At 40.7% G+C, this 18,741-nt stretch overlaps 1 protein-coding gene across 1 annotated transcript in view; it reads left to right on the top strand.

Annotated features, from left to right (window-relative positions):
- The window catches only part of LOC311201787 (complement C4-like), a 48,980-nt gene extending 31,017 nt beyond the window's left edge, over positions 1 to 17,963 (top strand). The window contains exons 26-41 of the mRNA XM_084276231.1: positions 14 to 170; positions 1,682 to 1,777; positions 2,092 to 2,260; positions 3,019 to 3,185; positions 3,612 to 3,770; positions 4,364 to 4,423; positions 4,853 to 4,946; positions 5,677 to 5,845; positions 7,465 to 7,552; positions 7,796 to 7,870; positions 8,888 to 8,996; positions 9,903 to 9,992; positions 11,112 to 11,204; positions 11,958 to 12,041; positions 15,766 to 15,898; positions 17,053 to 17,963. Of these exons, the coding sequence (XP_084132357.1) occupies positions 14 to 170; positions 1,682 to 1,777; positions 2,092 to 2,260; positions 3,019 to 3,185; positions 3,612 to 3,770; positions 4,364 to 4,423; positions 4,853 to 4,946; positions 5,677 to 5,845; positions 7,465 to 7,552; positions 7,796 to 7,870; positions 8,888 to 8,996; positions 9,903 to 9,992; positions 11,112 to 11,204; positions 11,958 to 12,041; positions 15,766 to 15,898; positions 17,053 to 17,188 (1,879 nt within the window). The 3' untranslated portion in view covers positions 17,189 to 17,963. The remainder of the gene's footprint in view (positions 1 to 13; positions 171 to 1,681; positions 1,778 to 2,091; positions 2,261 to 3,018; positions 3,186 to 3,611; positions 3,771 to 4,363; positions 4,424 to 4,852; positions 4,947 to 5,676; positions 5,846 to 7,464; positions 7,553 to 7,795; positions 7,871 to 8,887; positions 8,997 to 9,902; positions 9,993 to 11,111; positions 11,205 to 11,957; positions 12,042 to 15,765; positions 15,899 to 17,052) is intronic.
- Positions 17,964 to 18,741: the final 778 nt, after the last annotated feature.

Raw genomic sequence — 18,741 nt, 5'->3', positions numbered from 1 at the left:
ATCTTTTGTTCAGGTTAACTGCATTCATTGTTAAAGTACTCACAAGATGCAGAGAATACATTAGTGTCCAAGACAGTCACATACGCAACTCGATTTCCTACTTGCTTAATCAACAGCAGCCAGATAATTCATTCCACGACCATCATCCAGTAATGGACAGGACTATGCAGGTAGGTCATCCACATTTGGAAGAATCTATTGCACACTTAGGGCAGTTAGGGATCAAAAGGAATATTCAGAGTTGTTGAGAAACCAAAAATGTTTCTACAGGAAAGAAATCTATAATGTCAGAAGCACAATAATGAGACATTTTGTTAAAAGGTCTGTTATATTAGAGCTATCACTTCACCACCTATATTTTTGATGCAATCCTAGATAATTTTGCAGATGACCTATTCACTTAGAAAAATTAATTCTAAGATCTTTGTCCTTGGTAAAAAAAATTATTATTTTTATTGCCAAAGGCCATAGAGCTGTGGAATCACAATTTCCAGAGGTCATCTAGTCCAACCTGTGCTCCAGTTAGATCAGATTGCCCAGGGCCATGTCCAACTGAGTTTTGATTATCTCCAACGATGGTGATCTCACAGCCTCACTGGATAACCTCTTTCAGTATTTAACTACTACTATGGTGACAAAAAAATATAAATCTTCATACCTAATCAGAATTTCCAACTGCATGTGTTAGTTTATACATCCTCTGCAAGTGTCCAGAAACACAAAATTGTTGCACTGTCCATGACGCATGTGGGATATATAAATAATATGCAACTTCCAAATTTATTTGAAAATTCAGATTTGAAATATAAAAAAATGTGTATTTATTTTATTAATGATCTTTGTCAAATCACTAGTGATGCTTTTATCCTCAAAGCCAGTCCCACAATTGATGTAATACTGTTGGGAAAAAGGAACAATCCAGCTCAAGAACTCATCAAAGGTTTTTGACCTGTGTTCATACTGAGATACTTCTCTTCTATTTTACATTTGCTTCAAGAGCTGTGAAGGATAATTTTGTACAGAGACTTAAGTCTTTCCAAGCAGACAATATATCCTTCTCCGTAGGATAAACATTTGGGGCTGAGTGAAGAAGTTGTTGAAGTCTGTTGAAGATCCTAAGGTTCTTGTCAAAGTAGAGCATGAGCAAAAGAATCACAAAGAAGAATAGCAATAAAAATGCAAATCTTCATGGAAAAAATGCTAATAAGGGCTCTGTGTTTAGTTTATCAAGAATGGGAATAAGTAATGATCTAGTAATGGTCTATAAACACCTTTACAGCAGAAAAGTTCTGGGTGTTAAAGGGTTCTTTAGACTATATGGAGTAGCAGAGAAATGGAAAAAACCCAAACCACTAGTGCTTGTAAGTTGAAACCATGAATATTCCAATAAGAAATTGTAGATTTTTAACTATGAGTTAAATAATGAAATATGTGATTACCAACTGAAGGCTGTAATGGTTTTCTAATCTTTTAACTCTGCCTAATGCAAACCATCTGCCATTGTACAAGACACACTTTAGACTGCCACAAGCTATTGAGCAAAATTAAAGGGTAAAACTACATGGTCTATGGTCAGATGGTTTGACAAGAAGGTTCTTGACTCCATGAAAAGTATTTTTTTTAACATAATCATAACTATGCACATGTATATTTAACTTTTCTTTTCCATGTTTCATCTCAGGGTGGCATTAAGTCAGCAGGAGATGATTTGGCTTTGACAGCCTTTGTAACTATAGCATTGCAACAGACTTTAGAGGTCTACAAGTCACCTGGTGTGGTAGGTAACCTGACTTTTTATCTTTATGTCTGAAAGCCACTGCACAATAGCATGTCAACCCTACTACCTTAGAGTATGCAAATGAGGAGGTAAAAGTCTGTTTACACTTGTGGTGCACAGGAATAGATGCCGTGGCCTAATGTACAACAAGGTTGAAGCTACACACTCCAACATCAGTGACTTCAATCACTAAGCAAAAATTAGCAAAATTGTCTCAGAAATTACTGTACTGAGCTATTCAATTTTCCTAGTCCTCGCACTGGCAGTAACAATGGGTAGGTCTTTTTAGATCGATTATTTCTGCGTTTTCACAGGACCAAGTAGTAAGAGGAGCAGTGGCCTACATGAACAATAAACTTTCCACAAATACTGAGTGCTATTCTACAGCTATCACTGCTTATGCTCTGACACTTGTGCAGTCTGACAGTGAAGGAGCCCGGCTGGCGAAAGAAAAATTACGGGGCTGTTCCGTTTTTGATGCAGGTACTAGTAACCATTCTTAAAAGTTCCATTTGAAAGCTGTCTTCCTAATTAAAGTGCTAGCAGCACTCTGTTGTGTGAACAAAGCAAATTAAGACTGTATACTTTTATAGAAGTGTGCTTTTATGGGTGTAATGTACTCGATTGTTTAAATCACATAACTATGTCAAATGATTAAGTTGTAATACTTAATTTGTATCATTAATATCACTATAAAGTAACAATTTAGCATTGTGATGCTTGGATCATGATCTTACCTAACACTGGAATTGGAACAAAACTATTGTAAATAGTCATTTACCTTTTCTGCTTCCTTTGCTGTCTCTCTCAAGGTTTCCACACCCCTAAAGGGCACTTTAAAAATCAAAAACAAAACCAGAGAACCACCAACCAAAAAAACCCAAAAAAACTTTTGATGGGTAAATAGGAATGAACAGCTATGTATGGGAATAGCTCAGGCTGGATTTGTGAACAAGAAGGAAGATGTCTTTCCCAGCCCAGATGCTTTCAAACCCCTCATCACTTCTGAGTGCTTTGTTCCAGCTCCACATGGGTATCACCTCTTACACTCCAGTGTGTGCTAGTCATGTGGCTGCACTGCCATGCTACTCATTTCTCCCTATAAGTTTGGTTTATGCTGACAGCATCTGTGTCTTGTGGTGCCTCAGTGCTATGCCACGAAATAGCCGTTGTGTAAGACAATAGTAACTTTTTGGCAAATGTCTTTACCAAGGGGATTTAAGACTGAATTATTCTTGCAGTAAAGCAGCAGCGCTACTGGGGAAATGGCAACGATGCAGTCTCGGTGGAAACCACTGCCTATGCATTGCTTCAAACGTTGCTCCTGAGAGATATGGAGTATGCAAAGCCTATTGCAAGGTGGCTGATGGAAAGAAAGAACTACGGTGGAGGATACTTCTCTACACAGGTGCCTGACAACTGGTCCAGGTGGAGTTTCAGGGGGAGGGAAGAAAATGGAAGCCCCATGAATATTTTTTTTTCTATACAAAGGCACCATAATATTTAATCCTGAACTACTTTGGTCTATGAAGCACCAAAGATTTTGGCCCGTTAATTAAAAAAAAATAAAAATTAGAAGCCAGCAAAGATTCTTTGTCTTTATGAAGACTCATGATTATCAAAGGTCAGGACTCCAGTGGTTTTAGGATTTTAATGTTAAAAGAAGAAACTGGGAAATTAAACAAATAGTGCAGGTAGGGACAGACACAGGAGAACTTCAAAGCAGCAAAAACTAAAACTGAAGAATAGCTCCAGGTGATTGATCATGTCACCTTACATACTGATGAAATTTCCTGGAATAATTGTAGGGGTGTTTTGCATCTTTCTCACCTAGGACACAGTGGTGGCCCTTGAAGCGATGTCAGCATACAGCATACAGACACTGAACACTGATTCCACCAACCTGACTGTAAAAATGGAAACACCTGGAAGGCAAAAGAATTACGTTGTTGTTCTGACTGATGCTCATGAAGGAATACAGAAGCAGCTAGAGGTACACAGCCATCGACTGTTTCAATCTTTTTTTTTTTTTCCTCAAACAGGAGAAACATTGGATCAGGAAACATTGGATTGGTCTGGCTTTTCTCGTATCAAGCAATCGTGATGCAGCTGTTTCATAGAATTTTTTTAATAATTTAATCTGTGAAATATCCCAGAATCTTTTTAAAGAAAAAAAATCCACAGCTGTTTAGCAGCACACTTCAGAGGCCTTTTCCTCCCTCTTCAAGGATTTTGGTGACATGAATCTCCCTCAGCAGTGAAGTGCGGCCAGGAGCCCAAGTCTTGCTAGGGAATGAGGAGGAAGGAGAATATTCTGATATTCAGTGTGTTGGGATCTATGAAAATATCCAATCTGGGCTATAGGGGACACAGTAAACATGGGAAAAATATGTCTCCTGGGCACCAGAGTTATCCCAGCACATTAAAAGTCCTATGAGACTTGAGGTGTTATAACTCCTTCCATAGCTAAAGTTTTCCCTTATCCCAGTTCTGAAAGTCAAATGCACAGAAGATCATGAAGATCAGAGGAAAACTATAGATCAAATGCTCAGCACAGACTAGATTTTTTTTTCTTTTTTTTTTCAGTTTGGACTTGGAAGTAGACTTGAAGTGTCTGTGTATGGCAAAGGAAACGGGACAATGAGTGTGAGTTGTAAATCAGAAATTCAGAGTCCAACTGGACTTCTTTTATTCTGTCTTTGAAAACAAACTGATAAATTGTCTGTCATGGCTGTATTCTTTGTGTTCCCACCTCCAGACTTCTAAAATTTGGGGCCTAGAGATTGCTCTGATGGGCAGTCAATTTTTCACTTTAAGTCCATGAAATGTCAATGCTGTCAGAGGTGGCTGTAGTTTCAGAGTTATCTTACAGGTCCCATGACAGTTGTGATTTACACATGGGACCTCTCCTGCTTATACCCACAGCAGTCCTCTGTGACTTCTGTGCCTCTGGAAGACCGGTGTTTCCCTCTGTAGTCCCATCTCCCATCAACATTTGACAAAGTCCTGGATGATTAAATCCCTTCTTCTCTAAACAATATTTTTAGTGGTTCACTGTTTGTCTGTTCACCTTAGGTATCAAAAGTGTACTGGTCTTCTGAGCTGAAGGACAACACATGCAATGATTTGGTTTTGACAGTGGAAATGGAAGGAACTGTTCAATACTCTGGTGAGTGAAAAGGGAAAGTGACATCTTTGGCCAACTGCTAGTGACACTTAATGGCTTTCAAGCCTTGGAAAGCAGGAATAAATTAAAGAAAACATGAAGCTTCTGAACTAGGGTTTCAGAAGGGTTTCAGTTTATTAACACATTTTTTGTAGTTCTCTAATGGAGTGACTGTAAGTGCAGAGCGTACCTAACATACACAGTATCAGTAAAACTTACTATCAGTAATTTTTTGTTGTTGTTTGGAGGAGAGTTGAGTAAACTCTTTTCGCAGTGTTTCTGGTGGCCATACAAAGAAAGCCCAGCTCAGTTTAAGGTTTCTACCATGTAGCCTTAAAAATTCTTTGGGACAGACCTGTCATAAGTATTTTCGTACCAACAAGACTGTGTTTTCAATCCTGCAAAGTATGTATTCATAGGCATTCCTCTCTGCCTATGTCTGCATATTTTTTTTCTGAATAGCTAATTTCTGGAGGCAGGAATTGTCCTTTACATATTTATGCATAGCCTAAACCTTATTCTTAGTTAGATCCATAGAGAATTCTTGCTATAGTTATGCCTAAAATTATAGCTCTGAGTGAATTAGAAATACTGAAGTGGTGTACAGCAAACTTTGATAAAACCCATAGAGGTGGTGTGACTGCCACAGGTATTTCTTGTTATACAAAAAGAAGCAAAACTACCAGGTCCTCAGTCAAATTTCTGCATGGTTTATTGTGTCTGTCATCTCCAGAATCCGCATACTCTGATGAAAATTATGATTATGGGGACTTGGTTGCTGCAGAAACCAGCGAATTTAAGCCACTGTCTGAAATAGAGTGGTTTGATATCCGCAGCAGAATGAAAAGGGATGTGTCGTCTCCCAGTAAATCAGAACCACTGCAGTACAAAGTCTGTGTCAGGTAGGTCTGCAAGATCAGCTCTTCATTATGAAACGAATTAATTTGTTTTTATTCCTTCTCGGTCACCCTCATCCTACCCATCCAACCTTATTCATCATCTGTGAGTATGCATACCTGGTGAGTCTGCATCCTCCTTCCTATGGCAGGAGAAAAGGTTTCCACATGATAAATTAGGTTTAGATGGTTTATATAGACCTCAAATGTCCATTACAAATTCTGCCCCATCAAAATCTGGGGAGGCTCTAAAATTCCTGCCTGGTTAATCATTTAAAAGTCTTTCATTAAATAAAGTAGATACAATTGAAATACAGTAATAACACATTTATGTAGTTCCATTGCTTTCTGGAGAGGTGCTGTTACTTCTTTCATTGTCATATTCTGACCTCATAAAAAAGAAAAGATGTCTACTACTATTTGAGAGAGGAGAGGATGCAGAAGAGATATTTTCTTGTGGTAATCAAGAAGTAGGCTAGGGCAGAGCTAGTGGGAGAGAAATCAACCTGTGCAGAATAATGTTGATCAACCTGTGCAGAATAATGTTGAAAGATCCGCTTTCCCTCCCTTTCACAGTCTCACAAGGGTCGCAGAAACACAAAGCAGAGGCTGTCCTCAGCTCCACTTCTAGAGGGGTACAAGGGAGCAGAAGCAGGTGCTGATCCCCAGTAGAATTTAGTATTTCCACTGAGTTTTGACAAAGCCTCAGAGGCAGTGGCTTTTATCCCACCTCCCAGACAGTGAATGAACAATGGCAGGTAAGGATTGGAGTGACCATAATTCCCAAGTTTTCCCCTCCCTAGTTAAACATATTGTGTGGGGTTCTCAATTAATATCTATTTAACATTTATCAACTACCAGATCCACTGTTCTGCAGGACATTTTTGAGTGTGACTGTGAGGCTGAAACAATAACAAGCAGCTTGCATTGTTGCAGTTAAGACACAGAAGAAAAAGTAAAGGCACTGACTGCATCACCATATGTCTTCCCTGCACCATGGCACAGTCCTTATGGGGGAAAAGGAGGGTGCCAAAACTTACTGCTAAGTGTATGTAGAAAATCTTGTAGCAAGGTACCCTATTTGTGTGCCGAACAACCTAAATTTTCAACAATGACACTACTACCTGTTTTTTGAGAAGGTGGAGTTAGGAAAGATTGGAAGTCCAATATATATATTCTTAGAGTGGTGAGGTGTTTTGCCTTTGCAGATGATGTAAATTTGCCTTTGTCCATGAAAAATTGAGATAAACTCATTCCTTAACAGAAAATAGAAACTTTGTCAGTGCTGTTTACCTTCCCTATCTTCCACAGTGCTTTATGGTGGGATGAACTGTTCTTTGAAGGTGTGATAGTTTCTGCCTATAAAGAAAGTCTAGATAACAAACTCAGGCAAGACACCTGGGTTTTAGGTCACCATTTGACTAATTTAGATGACTAATTTTGCCTCATTACACTCAATAAGGTAGGCAGCTAATTTTCAAACTACAATCAACCTAGATTGATTGTAGTAGCAGAATGGAGCAGAATGTTTTGCTAAACCACTAGCAAACCTGAAAAGCCAAACTCTTCAAAGCAAGCAGTCTCTTTAGTGCATAAGTTCTCTGCTGATGGTCTCCCTTATAAAGGTCCACAGGTTCCAACACACCAAAAATGTCCATGGTTGATCTCTCTCTGCTGAGTGGATTGGAGCCTGACACAAAGGATCTCGATCAGGTTAGAAACAGACTTTCCTGTGCAATATTCAATAGCCTTTTCTATAGAAAATTTTTCTTTTGAAATCTTTCAGGTTCTGGAGCCTGCTTGGTTGGGGGAGGTTTGCCCAAGCTCATGCTCTTAGGAAGGAAGAAAGAGGGCAGAATAAATCAAGCAGCTGCACAAAGCAAACCAGAACATAGAGGGTGCTAGCAAAGATGTTTTATGCTAGGATTTTGTTCTAATTTCTTTCTTTTCCTGCAGTTGGTTATGTCTTCAGACCAGTACATTCAGCACTACGAGTACAAGGGAGGAAAGGTTTTGCTCTACTTTGGTGAGGTAAGGAAACACAATGATTTTCCAACCATTTCAGCTAGCATATATAGACTTTTTAAATCTTATCATTATTGTTTGTCACACTCTGTTGCCTTCCTGTGACTTTTGTCATATATTATTAGTATTGAATAGCTCAGTTGAAAGAGGTTGGAGGAGGAGATGAAGGGAAACATACACCTTCATCCTCTGCCTTTCTATGTTCCTGGAGATATAGTCCATGTTTCAGAATTGGGCTTTGGCTCCCACAAAACAAAGGGAAATCCTTTCTAGCCAGAAAAGGTGCTTTTTTGTCCAAGGTTGTCCTGTAAATTCCACATGGTCACCTTGGATGTGAAGTTCAGTATTTCTGGATCACGATCCCTATAGTGACAAACGTATGCAAATATCAAAATCTCTAGTATATTCCCCTATATTTTGGATAATGACTGCACCTTGCACTGACTTGAGTGGTTTCACCTCCACAGCCAAAGCAGGGGCTGTAGAAAGCACACGCAGGACAATGATTTTTATTTATTTTTAAATATAAGACAACAGAAAAATTTAAAAATGTAAAAGTTATTTCTGCTATGACTGTCCTAGACAACTTGTGCAGTTAATATGGGCCAAAAGCTGTCCCTGACCTTAGCATTTTAGTAGGAAAAGTGTAGATGCTGGCGATCACCAGTACAAGTTAGGCTGTGAACATACATTACACCCATTACTCCTGGGAGAGGTGGCTTTAGGTAAAGGCTCAAAACTCAACTCCAAAGTAGTGACAACATGAGTTTGGATCAGACCATTTTAGGCAGAGATGAAGTTATACACATGTCACAAAACCATCTTTACCAGTCTTAGCTCATCCACGAAATCTCCCAAAAGAATCATGGAAGGAAATTCCTTCAAGTTGAGGCTGCAGCCATCAGGATTAACTCACCTGTGTCATCAGAAACAAGGGCTAACAGCTAGTGCTGGCTGAATAAGGAATTGACTGGGGAGAAAGAGTTAATTACACATCATAACTATTGCTCCTTTTTCTTCCAGATCACAAGTGGACCAGAGCCAGAATGTATATCATTTGGGGCAAATCAAATCAATCCCATGGGCTTAGTTCAACCAGCAAATGCCATCCTTTATGATTTTTACAACCCTGGTAAGGACACAGAAAAAATAGTGCATAACCAATTGAATGAGGGACCCTCAAGAACAAACTTTGGTTTACAGAAAGGTTGTTTTTCTATGGTGTGTGACACCATGTAATTTTATCAAGTGTTTAAATAACCTGCCTCAAATACTGTCTTCTACTCCCATGGTTTAAGATCATCTAAATAGAGATCCTCTCAGGAAGGGTCTGTTATTGCAAATGGACTGAAAATACACATTTTACACTCATGGGTTTTTACATCAACTTTCCTGAGTTCCTGTTTGTCATGGTGCTTTTAAGCATGTTCTACCCACATCACCACGGTCATGATGTCTTTCTATGCATGTAAGACAGGCAACCTTAGAGGTTTATCTCATGTACTGAGTTTGCTGCAGGAACCAATCTCATTCCCCATTCAAAGAAGGTTAGGGGCAAATCATCACCATTTGCCAGAGTTAGGTAACCAGTATCTACTCTGCCTGGGGCTGAGGGATCCAAGACAGATTAGACCAGTCCAGTAACCTTGGTGAACCTATCTCTTTCTTCTGAAGCAGTGCCATGCTCACTGTAGCTCTATGGTCAAACAATGCTTTGGGAGACTACAACTTTAAAAAAAAAAAACCCTCAAAAACACAAAAAATAAATAACACCCCCCCAAACTGAACAACAGAATACCCCCACATTTGCCCCCAAAGAAAACCTCAAAAGTAACAACCCAGTCTGTTGCCTTTCTGAAAGGCAAGGTAATCCCTGTACTCTACGTGCCGAGTCTATAGGTCTTTGTGCACTGCTGATGCCCACCTAACTCCATAGTGCTCTGACTTTGCTGGACCAGGGAAAAGGTAGGCTGCAAATGCAGTTTCTGCTTTTCCACCTGAGCTTTCCAAGACAATCCATTTTGTCTCTTCTCCGCAGACAGAAAGTGCAGCGTATTCTACAGTGCTCCCAAACACAGCGCCATGCTTTCAAAGGTGTGCCAAAGCAGTGTTTGCCAGTGTGCAGAAGGTAACCAATAACTAAATGTGTTGATGTAAATCATTGTTAAGCCAAGAAAGGATCATTACTGTTATCCTAAATCTTACACAAGACGTAAAGCATCCTCTAGTATGTTTGGTACCAAATTGACAAGTATATTTTTAAGATATCCAGGATTGATTTGATAGTTGAATGCAGTGTATATGTATGTAAATCCCTCCACCACACCTCTAAGAAAATTGTTCTGTCATTTTATTTTATTTTCTGTCATGATGTTGACTGAATGAGTATGTGTAAACCTGAAGATGCACAAGTCCATGAGATTCATCCATGGTCTCTGAGGGAAGTAGCTGATAAATTTGATAAGCCATTCTCCATCATATTTGAGAGAAGTCATGGCAGTCTGGTGAAATTCCCACTGACTGGAAAAGGGGAAACATAACCCTCATTTTTCAAAAGGGAAAAAAGGAAGACTCGGGCAACTACAGGTCAGTCAGTCTCACCTCTATACCCAGCAAGTTCATGGGGCAGATCCTCCTGGAAACTGTGCTCAACCATGTGGTAAATAAGGAGGTGATTGGTGACCACCAACATGGCTTCACTAAGGGTGAATCATTCCTGAGGGATTTGGTGGCCTTTGTCAATAGAGTTGCAGCATTGTTATATAAAGGAAGAGCAACTGTTGTCATCTACCTGGATTTGTGCAAAGATTTTACACTGTGCCAGATGATATCCTCTAAATTGGAGAGACATGGATTTGATGGATGGACCACTCAGTGTAGAGGGAATTGGCTGGATGGTCGCACTTAGAGAGTTGTAATCAATGTCTCCATGTCCCGTTGTAGACCAGTGATGAGTGGTGTTCCTCAGAGGTCAGTATTGGGACCAGTGCTGTTTAACATATTTATTGGCAACATGGATAGTGGGATTGAACACACTCTAAGCAAGTTTACCAATGTGTGGTAAAGTCAACATGCTGGAGAGAAGGGATGAAGGGAAGCCATCCAGAGGGACCTTGACAGCCTTCACAGATGGGCCTGTGCAAGCCACATGAAGTTAACCACAACCAAGTGCAAGGTTCTGCACATGGGTCTGTCTAAATATCCATGCCTACAGAGACAGATGTATCATTTATTCTCTTCATTCTAGGTCCCTGCCCAAGACAAAAATCAACTTTCAGCAAAAATGTAGTACAAAACACACGCTCTAGTTTTGCCTGCTACCACCCTACGGCCGATTATGGTAAGGCATGAAAGAAAACTCTCCACTTAGTTCAAACATAGTTCTTTCTAATAAGGATAAATTTGTACCTTCATATGCCTAGATCTTTTCTGAAGTTAGTAGGACTTCCATATCTGTTTTGGAGGCTGAGGAGATGAAATGAAGCTGTGTGCTATCACAGTCATCAGAGGTGTGAGAGGGAAATTAAAGGCCTCAGAAAGATGCAGTGGAATGCTGGAGGAAGGGAGCATGGGCAACATTACATTATACAGTTAAGAAAAGACCCATGGTGTGAGCACCACCATGCCCTACATCCCTAATGTTACAGGATGGAGATACAGACCAGTCTTTGCACAGCATGCCATAGCTCAGCAGCTCGTTCTGCAGAGCTAGACAATTTTTCTCCTTTGTCAATTTGCCCTTCTGGTACCTTCTTTGGGTGGAGAGGTGGAAGAAGTACTAAAGGAAAACTGGTTCAGCAGTTTTGGTAAGTTAGACAGGGAAAAAGGTGAAGACCTAATCATAAAGGAGCTTCTTTAAAAAAAAATACACAAAAAGATTACAAATCTGGACGTTGTTGATTAGTACTTGACTTTCTAAAAGCATATTAGGTATGTAGGATTACTATCCTGTTGTCTTTTAAATCCCCGTGTTTTGTGAATAGATGGCACACTGGCCTCTGCACAGACAGATGGTTAAAGCATATGTATTTTTCAGTTTTTAGATGCAATTTTGTGTTTCCATCTGGCCTCACACAGTTGTTTTCTGTTGCAGTGTATGAGGTAGCTGTCCTCAATAAGACACAGAAGAATGTTTTTGATTACTATGAGGCCAAAATCCACAGAGTTCTTAAAGCAAGTAAGTATGAAAATGTTTGGCTCCATACAGTTGACTACCTTGCTGGAGAAAGAAAGGTCAGATATCCTTCTACATTAGCCTTGCAAGAAGACTGATTTCTTGCAAGGCTCACCTGGTGCAGCTACCTCACTGTTCAGCTCAGGGATAGGTTCCTCTGATTCACATTGTGCAGCAATCCCAGAGCACATGACTTTCCTTCTTTTCAGATGAAAGTGATTCAGAAGACACATTTCAGCTGCATTCAGTCCATGGCTCCAAACTGAAGCTTGTCTAAGATAAAACATCCAAAAGTATCCACAGGGTGGATACCAGGTCTTCTGCATCAACTAGTTCGCTTTATAGGCTGCTATTGATCCATTTCTTTTTCTACTGTAGGCATATCTACCAACCTCTGTTCTAATACTAGATGCAGATTTGAAGTGCTTGTTGCTCAGTTATTAAGTACTTCCAACCCTTGCAGAACAGGCAAAGAGTTGTCCTCAGTGACTTGCCTGAAGCCAGTGAAGACAGGAAAACTTCTAGAACTTCAAGTTAATAATTGTGACAACAACAAAGAAGCTTTTCTATTTCTGCTCACAGTCAATGCCCTATTGCAGGCCTGCCATCCCAGCTGGCCCCACATGAATTTTATCAGCAGCATCAGTGAACAATGGTACTCTTCAAAGTAATTTCTGGAGAGGCTGTCAGATGACATCTCAAACTTCAGCTGCTGTGGTATCACGTGGTTGTCAGTTTTGAGTCTGGGAGCCAGAGATTGCCTTTAAAAAGCAACTTCAAAGATCCTGAAGTCTTCACTGTCTGGAACAGAAAAATTAACTTACTCCCTTGATCTTTACCCAGGGGACTAGCAATGTCACCCCCTATTTTATGGTACACAACTTGTGATGTACCATATTCTCAGTTCCTGTCAGAAAATCCTGCCAAATATTCAGTTTCTGTCAGAAAATCAGGTTCATGTTTTGTGAATCCAGAGACAGCATCTGTCATACCCAGGGCTTCCCATATGCAGGGAAATGATGATGTACTTAGTGATCAAACCATGACCATGGGAGATTACAGTACTGTGATGGAAAGTGCCATTAATCCCTCCAGAAAACCTATAGGATCTACAAGGATTTAGAGCTCTGGGTCCCAACGCATTTGTACGCACAACTTGCAGGGAAGCATTGGAAAGATTTTGTTACTTGACAGCTGAAAGAAACGTCCTTTGAATATGAAGTTGAAATGAAGAGATGACTTTTCCCATTCCCAGATCCTTTTAATATCCCCTTTGGCTTGTGCTGTATGATGCAGTTCATGAGCACCAGTAGGCTATGAAGACTGTTTCAGCAGGCTTGGGAAAGGCTGGAAAGAGGCATGAAGCCATGATGATGAAAAAAATGCAGCTTATGACTGGTGTAAGGTTGTTATTTTCTGTGGCTGTTTTGAGTGAGATTGGTCTCTGTTGCCATCATCAAGGATAGATTTGAATTAGTAGGACCCCCTGAATACCCTGGACCCCTAGCATTATTTCAGTATCAATCCTTGCAATAAAGGCTTGGGTCAGAAAACAGATGGAAACACTTATTTGCGTTTGGGAATCAGCAAAAGAGAATTTTGCTGATGTGCACTCCTCAGATTACTTTCCTAATTAATAGAAATAGTGCATGTGTTTTGGATGGCTACAGTTCATTGTGCTATGAGTCCTTTAGGGGAACAGTATGGCCCATGCAAAATAGCACAGAATCTTCCCCCCTCCCTCCCACATTATAGACTCTAAAACGTCAAGTAATTGGTTCCATTAAATTGTGCTTGGATATTTTAGAATATTATATTTCAATTTAATTTTTTTTTAATTGGAAATGACATGATAACCTGTTATAGTAATAGCTCATGTACTTATGATCCCCAGCGTCTGAACTGTGTTAAGCCATTTGGGAAGTATATGAACCGAGAAACACCGTGGTAATTTAAGTGAGATGAACCTGAAGCATAACATCATCATTTTCTCAAGTAATTCCCATCCATCTTTGCATTCCTTGAACTAAATCAAAATTCAGTTCAGTGTGTAGCATAGGAGCATTACAAAGGTCATGGATTATATGAGAATACCTGTAATACTGTACTAGTCTTTGGAAGAATGCAGATGTAAACCAGCATATGGTACTGAAGATTGACTTTTCTTTGTCCTGTAAGTACTGTATGTAAAATTAATGCAAGTTTTAACAAGGAACTAGATAAGATTCTTAGCTAGGTTTCACAGATTAGTGCTCAACATCAAATTTTCTGAAATCTTGTTAGTGTTCTAACAAGAACACTACTGCTACTTTAGGGTTTTTTTTTCTCCTAAGATTTTATTTTGAATACTAGACTTTCCGTAGTGGTAATATAATACTTTAGAAAGCAGAGTCTGCACAACTTTTTTTCTGTGGTATTTTACCTGTAATTTAAGCTGTTTTGATGTTGATTTTGCCATCACAGTTGTGCATGACAGTTAGAGAGTAAGAAATTACAATATTGCTGTTATTTTCAATTTTTTTTTTTTCCAAATGTAAAACTGATGTTCCAGTCAAACAATGCAGTATCCTCAAGACATTTGTTAGGCTGACCTGAGTACCTGAAAACCCTTCTTGGCTGCCCATTTCCACACCAGGTGGTGCAGCTCTTGAATGAATAATCCTCTTGGCCAGAATCTTCAAAGTTCTTTTAACGTGGAGATCACCAAGCACATAGAATCATAGAATCACTGGATTGGAAAAGACTTTTTAGATCATTGAGTCCAACTGTACCTGTCCACTACTAAACCATATCCCTAAGCACCTTGTCTACTCATTCTTTAAATATATCCAGGGATGATGACTCAAACGCCTCTCTGGGCAGTCTGAGAGGCCAATAACCCTTTTGGTGAAGAACTTTTTACTAATGTCTAATCTGAACCTGCCCTGGTGCAGCTTGAGGCCATTCCCCCTTGTCCTATCACCTGTCATTTGGGCAAAGAGACCAACCCCCACCTCACTACAGCCTCCTTTCAGGTAATTGTAGGCAGTGATAAGGTCTCCCCTCAGCATCCTCTTCTCCAGGCTAAACAACCCCAGTTCCCTCAGCCACTCCTCATAAGGTTTGCTCTCCAGCCCCTTCATCAGCCTTGTTGCCCTTCTCTGAACACGCTCTAGGACCTCAATGTCTGTCTTGTAGTGAGGGGCCCAAAACTGAACACAGTACTCAAGGTGCAGATCGTGCCCTATCAGCTTCAGAGGAAATAGCATAAAGGCTACATGAGTGAAGTTCAGGTCAGGTGCACTAAGGAGAGTGAGTTTTTAATACTTCCTGCTGTATTGTTGAGCCTTTAGACGTTTGAATTTAGTTTGCTGGCTTTTAAGACCACTATGAACTAGAGCAATCTGAAATGTAAGATAGCATGTTTCATTTTTCCTTTGCCTTTTCTTTCCATCTCTAAGATTTAAACAAACTCCATAAAACCTGAAAGTTCTCTGTAGCAGCACAGCCCCTTCAGTAATTATCAAGGAGGCCAGGACAAGCAGCTAAGATAGAAATGGCTTACTTTTTAACACTACTTTGAGTAATGTTAAAGGAAATATATGGTCAGTTACTCCCATGTCAAGCCACAACCCTCAAGTGAAATATTACCCTGGCTTAGCAGTGGAATTAATGACCTGTGTCCTGCAGGCTACGGTTCTACTCTTTATTAGGAAAGCTCATGGTGTTTTCTCTTCTTGTGCCACAGCTGCTGATGAAAGCGTCCAAGTGGGTGCACACCGACAGTTCCTAACACGCTCCACATGCAAGTTCAACATTGTCGTTGGCAAACGGTACCTCCTGATGGGGAAAGATGGACACACAGTTGATTGCCACAACAGGTAAGTGCAATTGTTTCTGAGCAGTGGTGGCTGCTATCACGGACCATGAATCCAGAGGTTACTCAAACTATTAGAATTCCTCCAGAAAGAAAAAGGAGGGCCAAACTTATTAAAAACTGTCTCTTCTGGCATTATTAAAAGGCAAACTGTGGGAAAGAGCTGAGCAACCCAAATCTATTGGCTCTTGCATCTGTGCAGAACCTGGTTCCCACACTTTTCAGAATCAAAATTTGGTCCTTGCTCCACTGGGGTAAAAACCCACAACTAGAAAAGGAAAACAGGGAACACTACACTGTTCCATCTACTGCAAAGGCCTTACACATCTGCTGCCTCTGCAAAAGAAATGGTTGGGACTGCGGCTAAAAGCTGCTCTCAAAATTTCTTTTACCTCCTGTGTGCAAATATGTCATTCTTATTTCTTGTTGAGAATTTATCTTCTCATTTCTCAGGTGAATTTATCTGATTAGGAATTTGGTCCAGCTATTAAGTATTCAGTGAGGGAGCTGTCTTAAATGTTTATGATTTCCCTGTGCAGAACTGGAGAAAGGTAGTACCTTTGAAAGCTTCTAGGAGGGAGACCTTCTCAGTAAAATTGTAAGCACTACTTCCTAAAAACCTAAAAGATCCCCTCCCTCCATCTTTATATGACACCATATAAAGTGCTTCAGTCAGGGTGCCTGCTTCAACAGATGCCTGCTAAAGACCAAAGACTCCAAGCAGTGGTATAACCTCTAAAGTCTTCTCCATTCCAGTCATGAAGTGCCAGAAGCTACATAGCCTGTCACCATAGAAAATTAGGAAACATTATGAGGTGCTCTGTTGAATCTAAATGCCCCTTCACTGTGTCCCATTGGTGTTTACTGGGGCTTTTTGTGCCACTCCAAAAAGCTCCAATAGAAACTGAGGCCAAGCTTACCCGATGTCACTCAAAACACAAGTTCCACCAGGTTTGTCCCACCTTGGCACTGACTCTTCCTAAACTTTATTCAAAGTTGTTAATGTGGTGGTGAAACCAGGTTTCTTGGCTAGTATAACTCCTCCAGATTTCAGAGATGCTTTGGTGGAGGGATACGGCCCTAGAAAGTTTACACTTTCCAGTTGCTGTAGGTCAGCAGTAATGTCTCACCTCCTTTACCTGTCCCACTTGCACTCAGGATGCAATACTTCCTTGATGCACAAACCTGGGTAGAGAAAGTTCCAGAAAGCAAGGATTGCCGCACCACCCTGCACCGGCAAGCCTGTGCTTATCTGCAGGACTTCATGAATCAGCATGACCTGTGCCTCTTCTGAACAACTGCTCTGCTCCTCACATGCTGCCTGCGTGACTGACATTTGGCTCCTTCCTGAATGCTTCTTGCAAAGCTTGTGCACTGGAACAGCACATGAACATCACAGAGCGCTTCTCCTGCTATCTGTTTTGCTGACTGGGGTATCTTCGTGAAGAACTATGTGTAGATGGGGGTATTTTAACAAAAAAAATGCAGTGACTTTACTGGTTGTTGTGTTTATTGTCCCTGATACTGATGAAGAGAGAGCAGGAACTTCTCTCCCTGATCCATTCTACAACAGTGTCATTATCCTGTGGGGGATAAACTGAAAAACATTGTGCTTGCAGGGTTGATCAATTACTGCAGTCATTAGTTACCTGACATTAATTTGCATGGGTCAGAAAGAAGACTGGGCGCACATGGGCTTACTGGGCTGTGTTACACTGCTACTGAAAGAACAGAGACAGCAATGCTCATGCTTCAGCACCGCAGTGAATTCCTGATTTAATGTGGAGCCCTCGTGTAGGGGAATGAATGACCCCTTTTGTACCACAGCAGGATTCCCATACACACTTCTGAAACTGGTACTGGCTCAGCAGCAGAGATGGGCAACTGGGCTGGATGTGTCCTGTGCCTGACTTGGTAGGGGCTAGTTAGTACTAGTGCCCACTGAGGGTACAGAACTGCTTTTTAATTGCACTCAGTAGTCACGTGTCTTTCAAGATTTTCTTTTCTTCTTAATTTCTTTTTTTTACTTTAATTAATTTGCATTACTTAATAAAACCCAAACAACCTGACGCAATCTGTGGTGGAATGTTTCTAAAGAACTGCTGCTTCTGTAGTGGAGATGCAATATATTTCAGGGAAAGTTGGGGGTTTTGCTGCCATGGCCAAAAAGGCTTCCACATATGACAAAACAAGTTGGCAATGAAAAATAACCCCAAAACTGAAACCCTCTCTGTTCTTAGGACAAGACTGCCTGTAGAAAATTATTTAATAATGCAAATAAATAGATGACTTGCAAATGCAGGGTTTACTTCTTTAGTCTGCCAGCAAAATGCCATTTGGCAGTCATGTCTGAAGCAGAGAAGAGCTGCAATGAAAAGCTGCATTTTTCTGAACAGGTCACCACCCTCAGCTATTCACACCACTGTCTTCGTGCCAGCGGCTACTGAGATCAAAAATTTGCTTGTGTTACACTGCAGCAAAACCAAGAAGGGCCTGTATCAGCAATATGATAATTAGTAGTTCCATGCTAATCTGGTTAATTTGGAGTCAGATGATGCTACTGCATAGGTGAGGCAGCAGTGAACCTTGTGTGGACAAGATACTACACAGCAGCAGCACCTACCAGTTTAATAACTGCTTATATTAGTACAGGCTGGGGAATGACGTGCTGGAGAGGAGCTCTGCGGAGAAGGACATGGGGGTCCTGGTGGACAACAGGTTGGCCATGAGCCAGCAGTGTGCCCTGGTGGCTAAGAGAGCCAATGGGATCCTGGGGGGCATCAAAAGGAGTGTGGCCAGCAGGTCGAAGGAGGTGATCCTCCCCCTCTACTCTGCCCTGGTCAGGCC

The sequence above is a fragment of the Gallinula chloropus genome (assembly GCF_964237585.1).
Source record: "Gallinula chloropus genome assembly, chromosome: 1".
Taxonomy (NCBI): Eukaryota; Metazoa; Chordata; class Aves; order Gruiformes; family Rallidae; genus Gallinula; species Gallinula chloropus.
The sequence above is the reverse complement of the archived record's forward strand: the minus strand, read 5'-3'. Positions and strand labels throughout refer to the sequence as shown.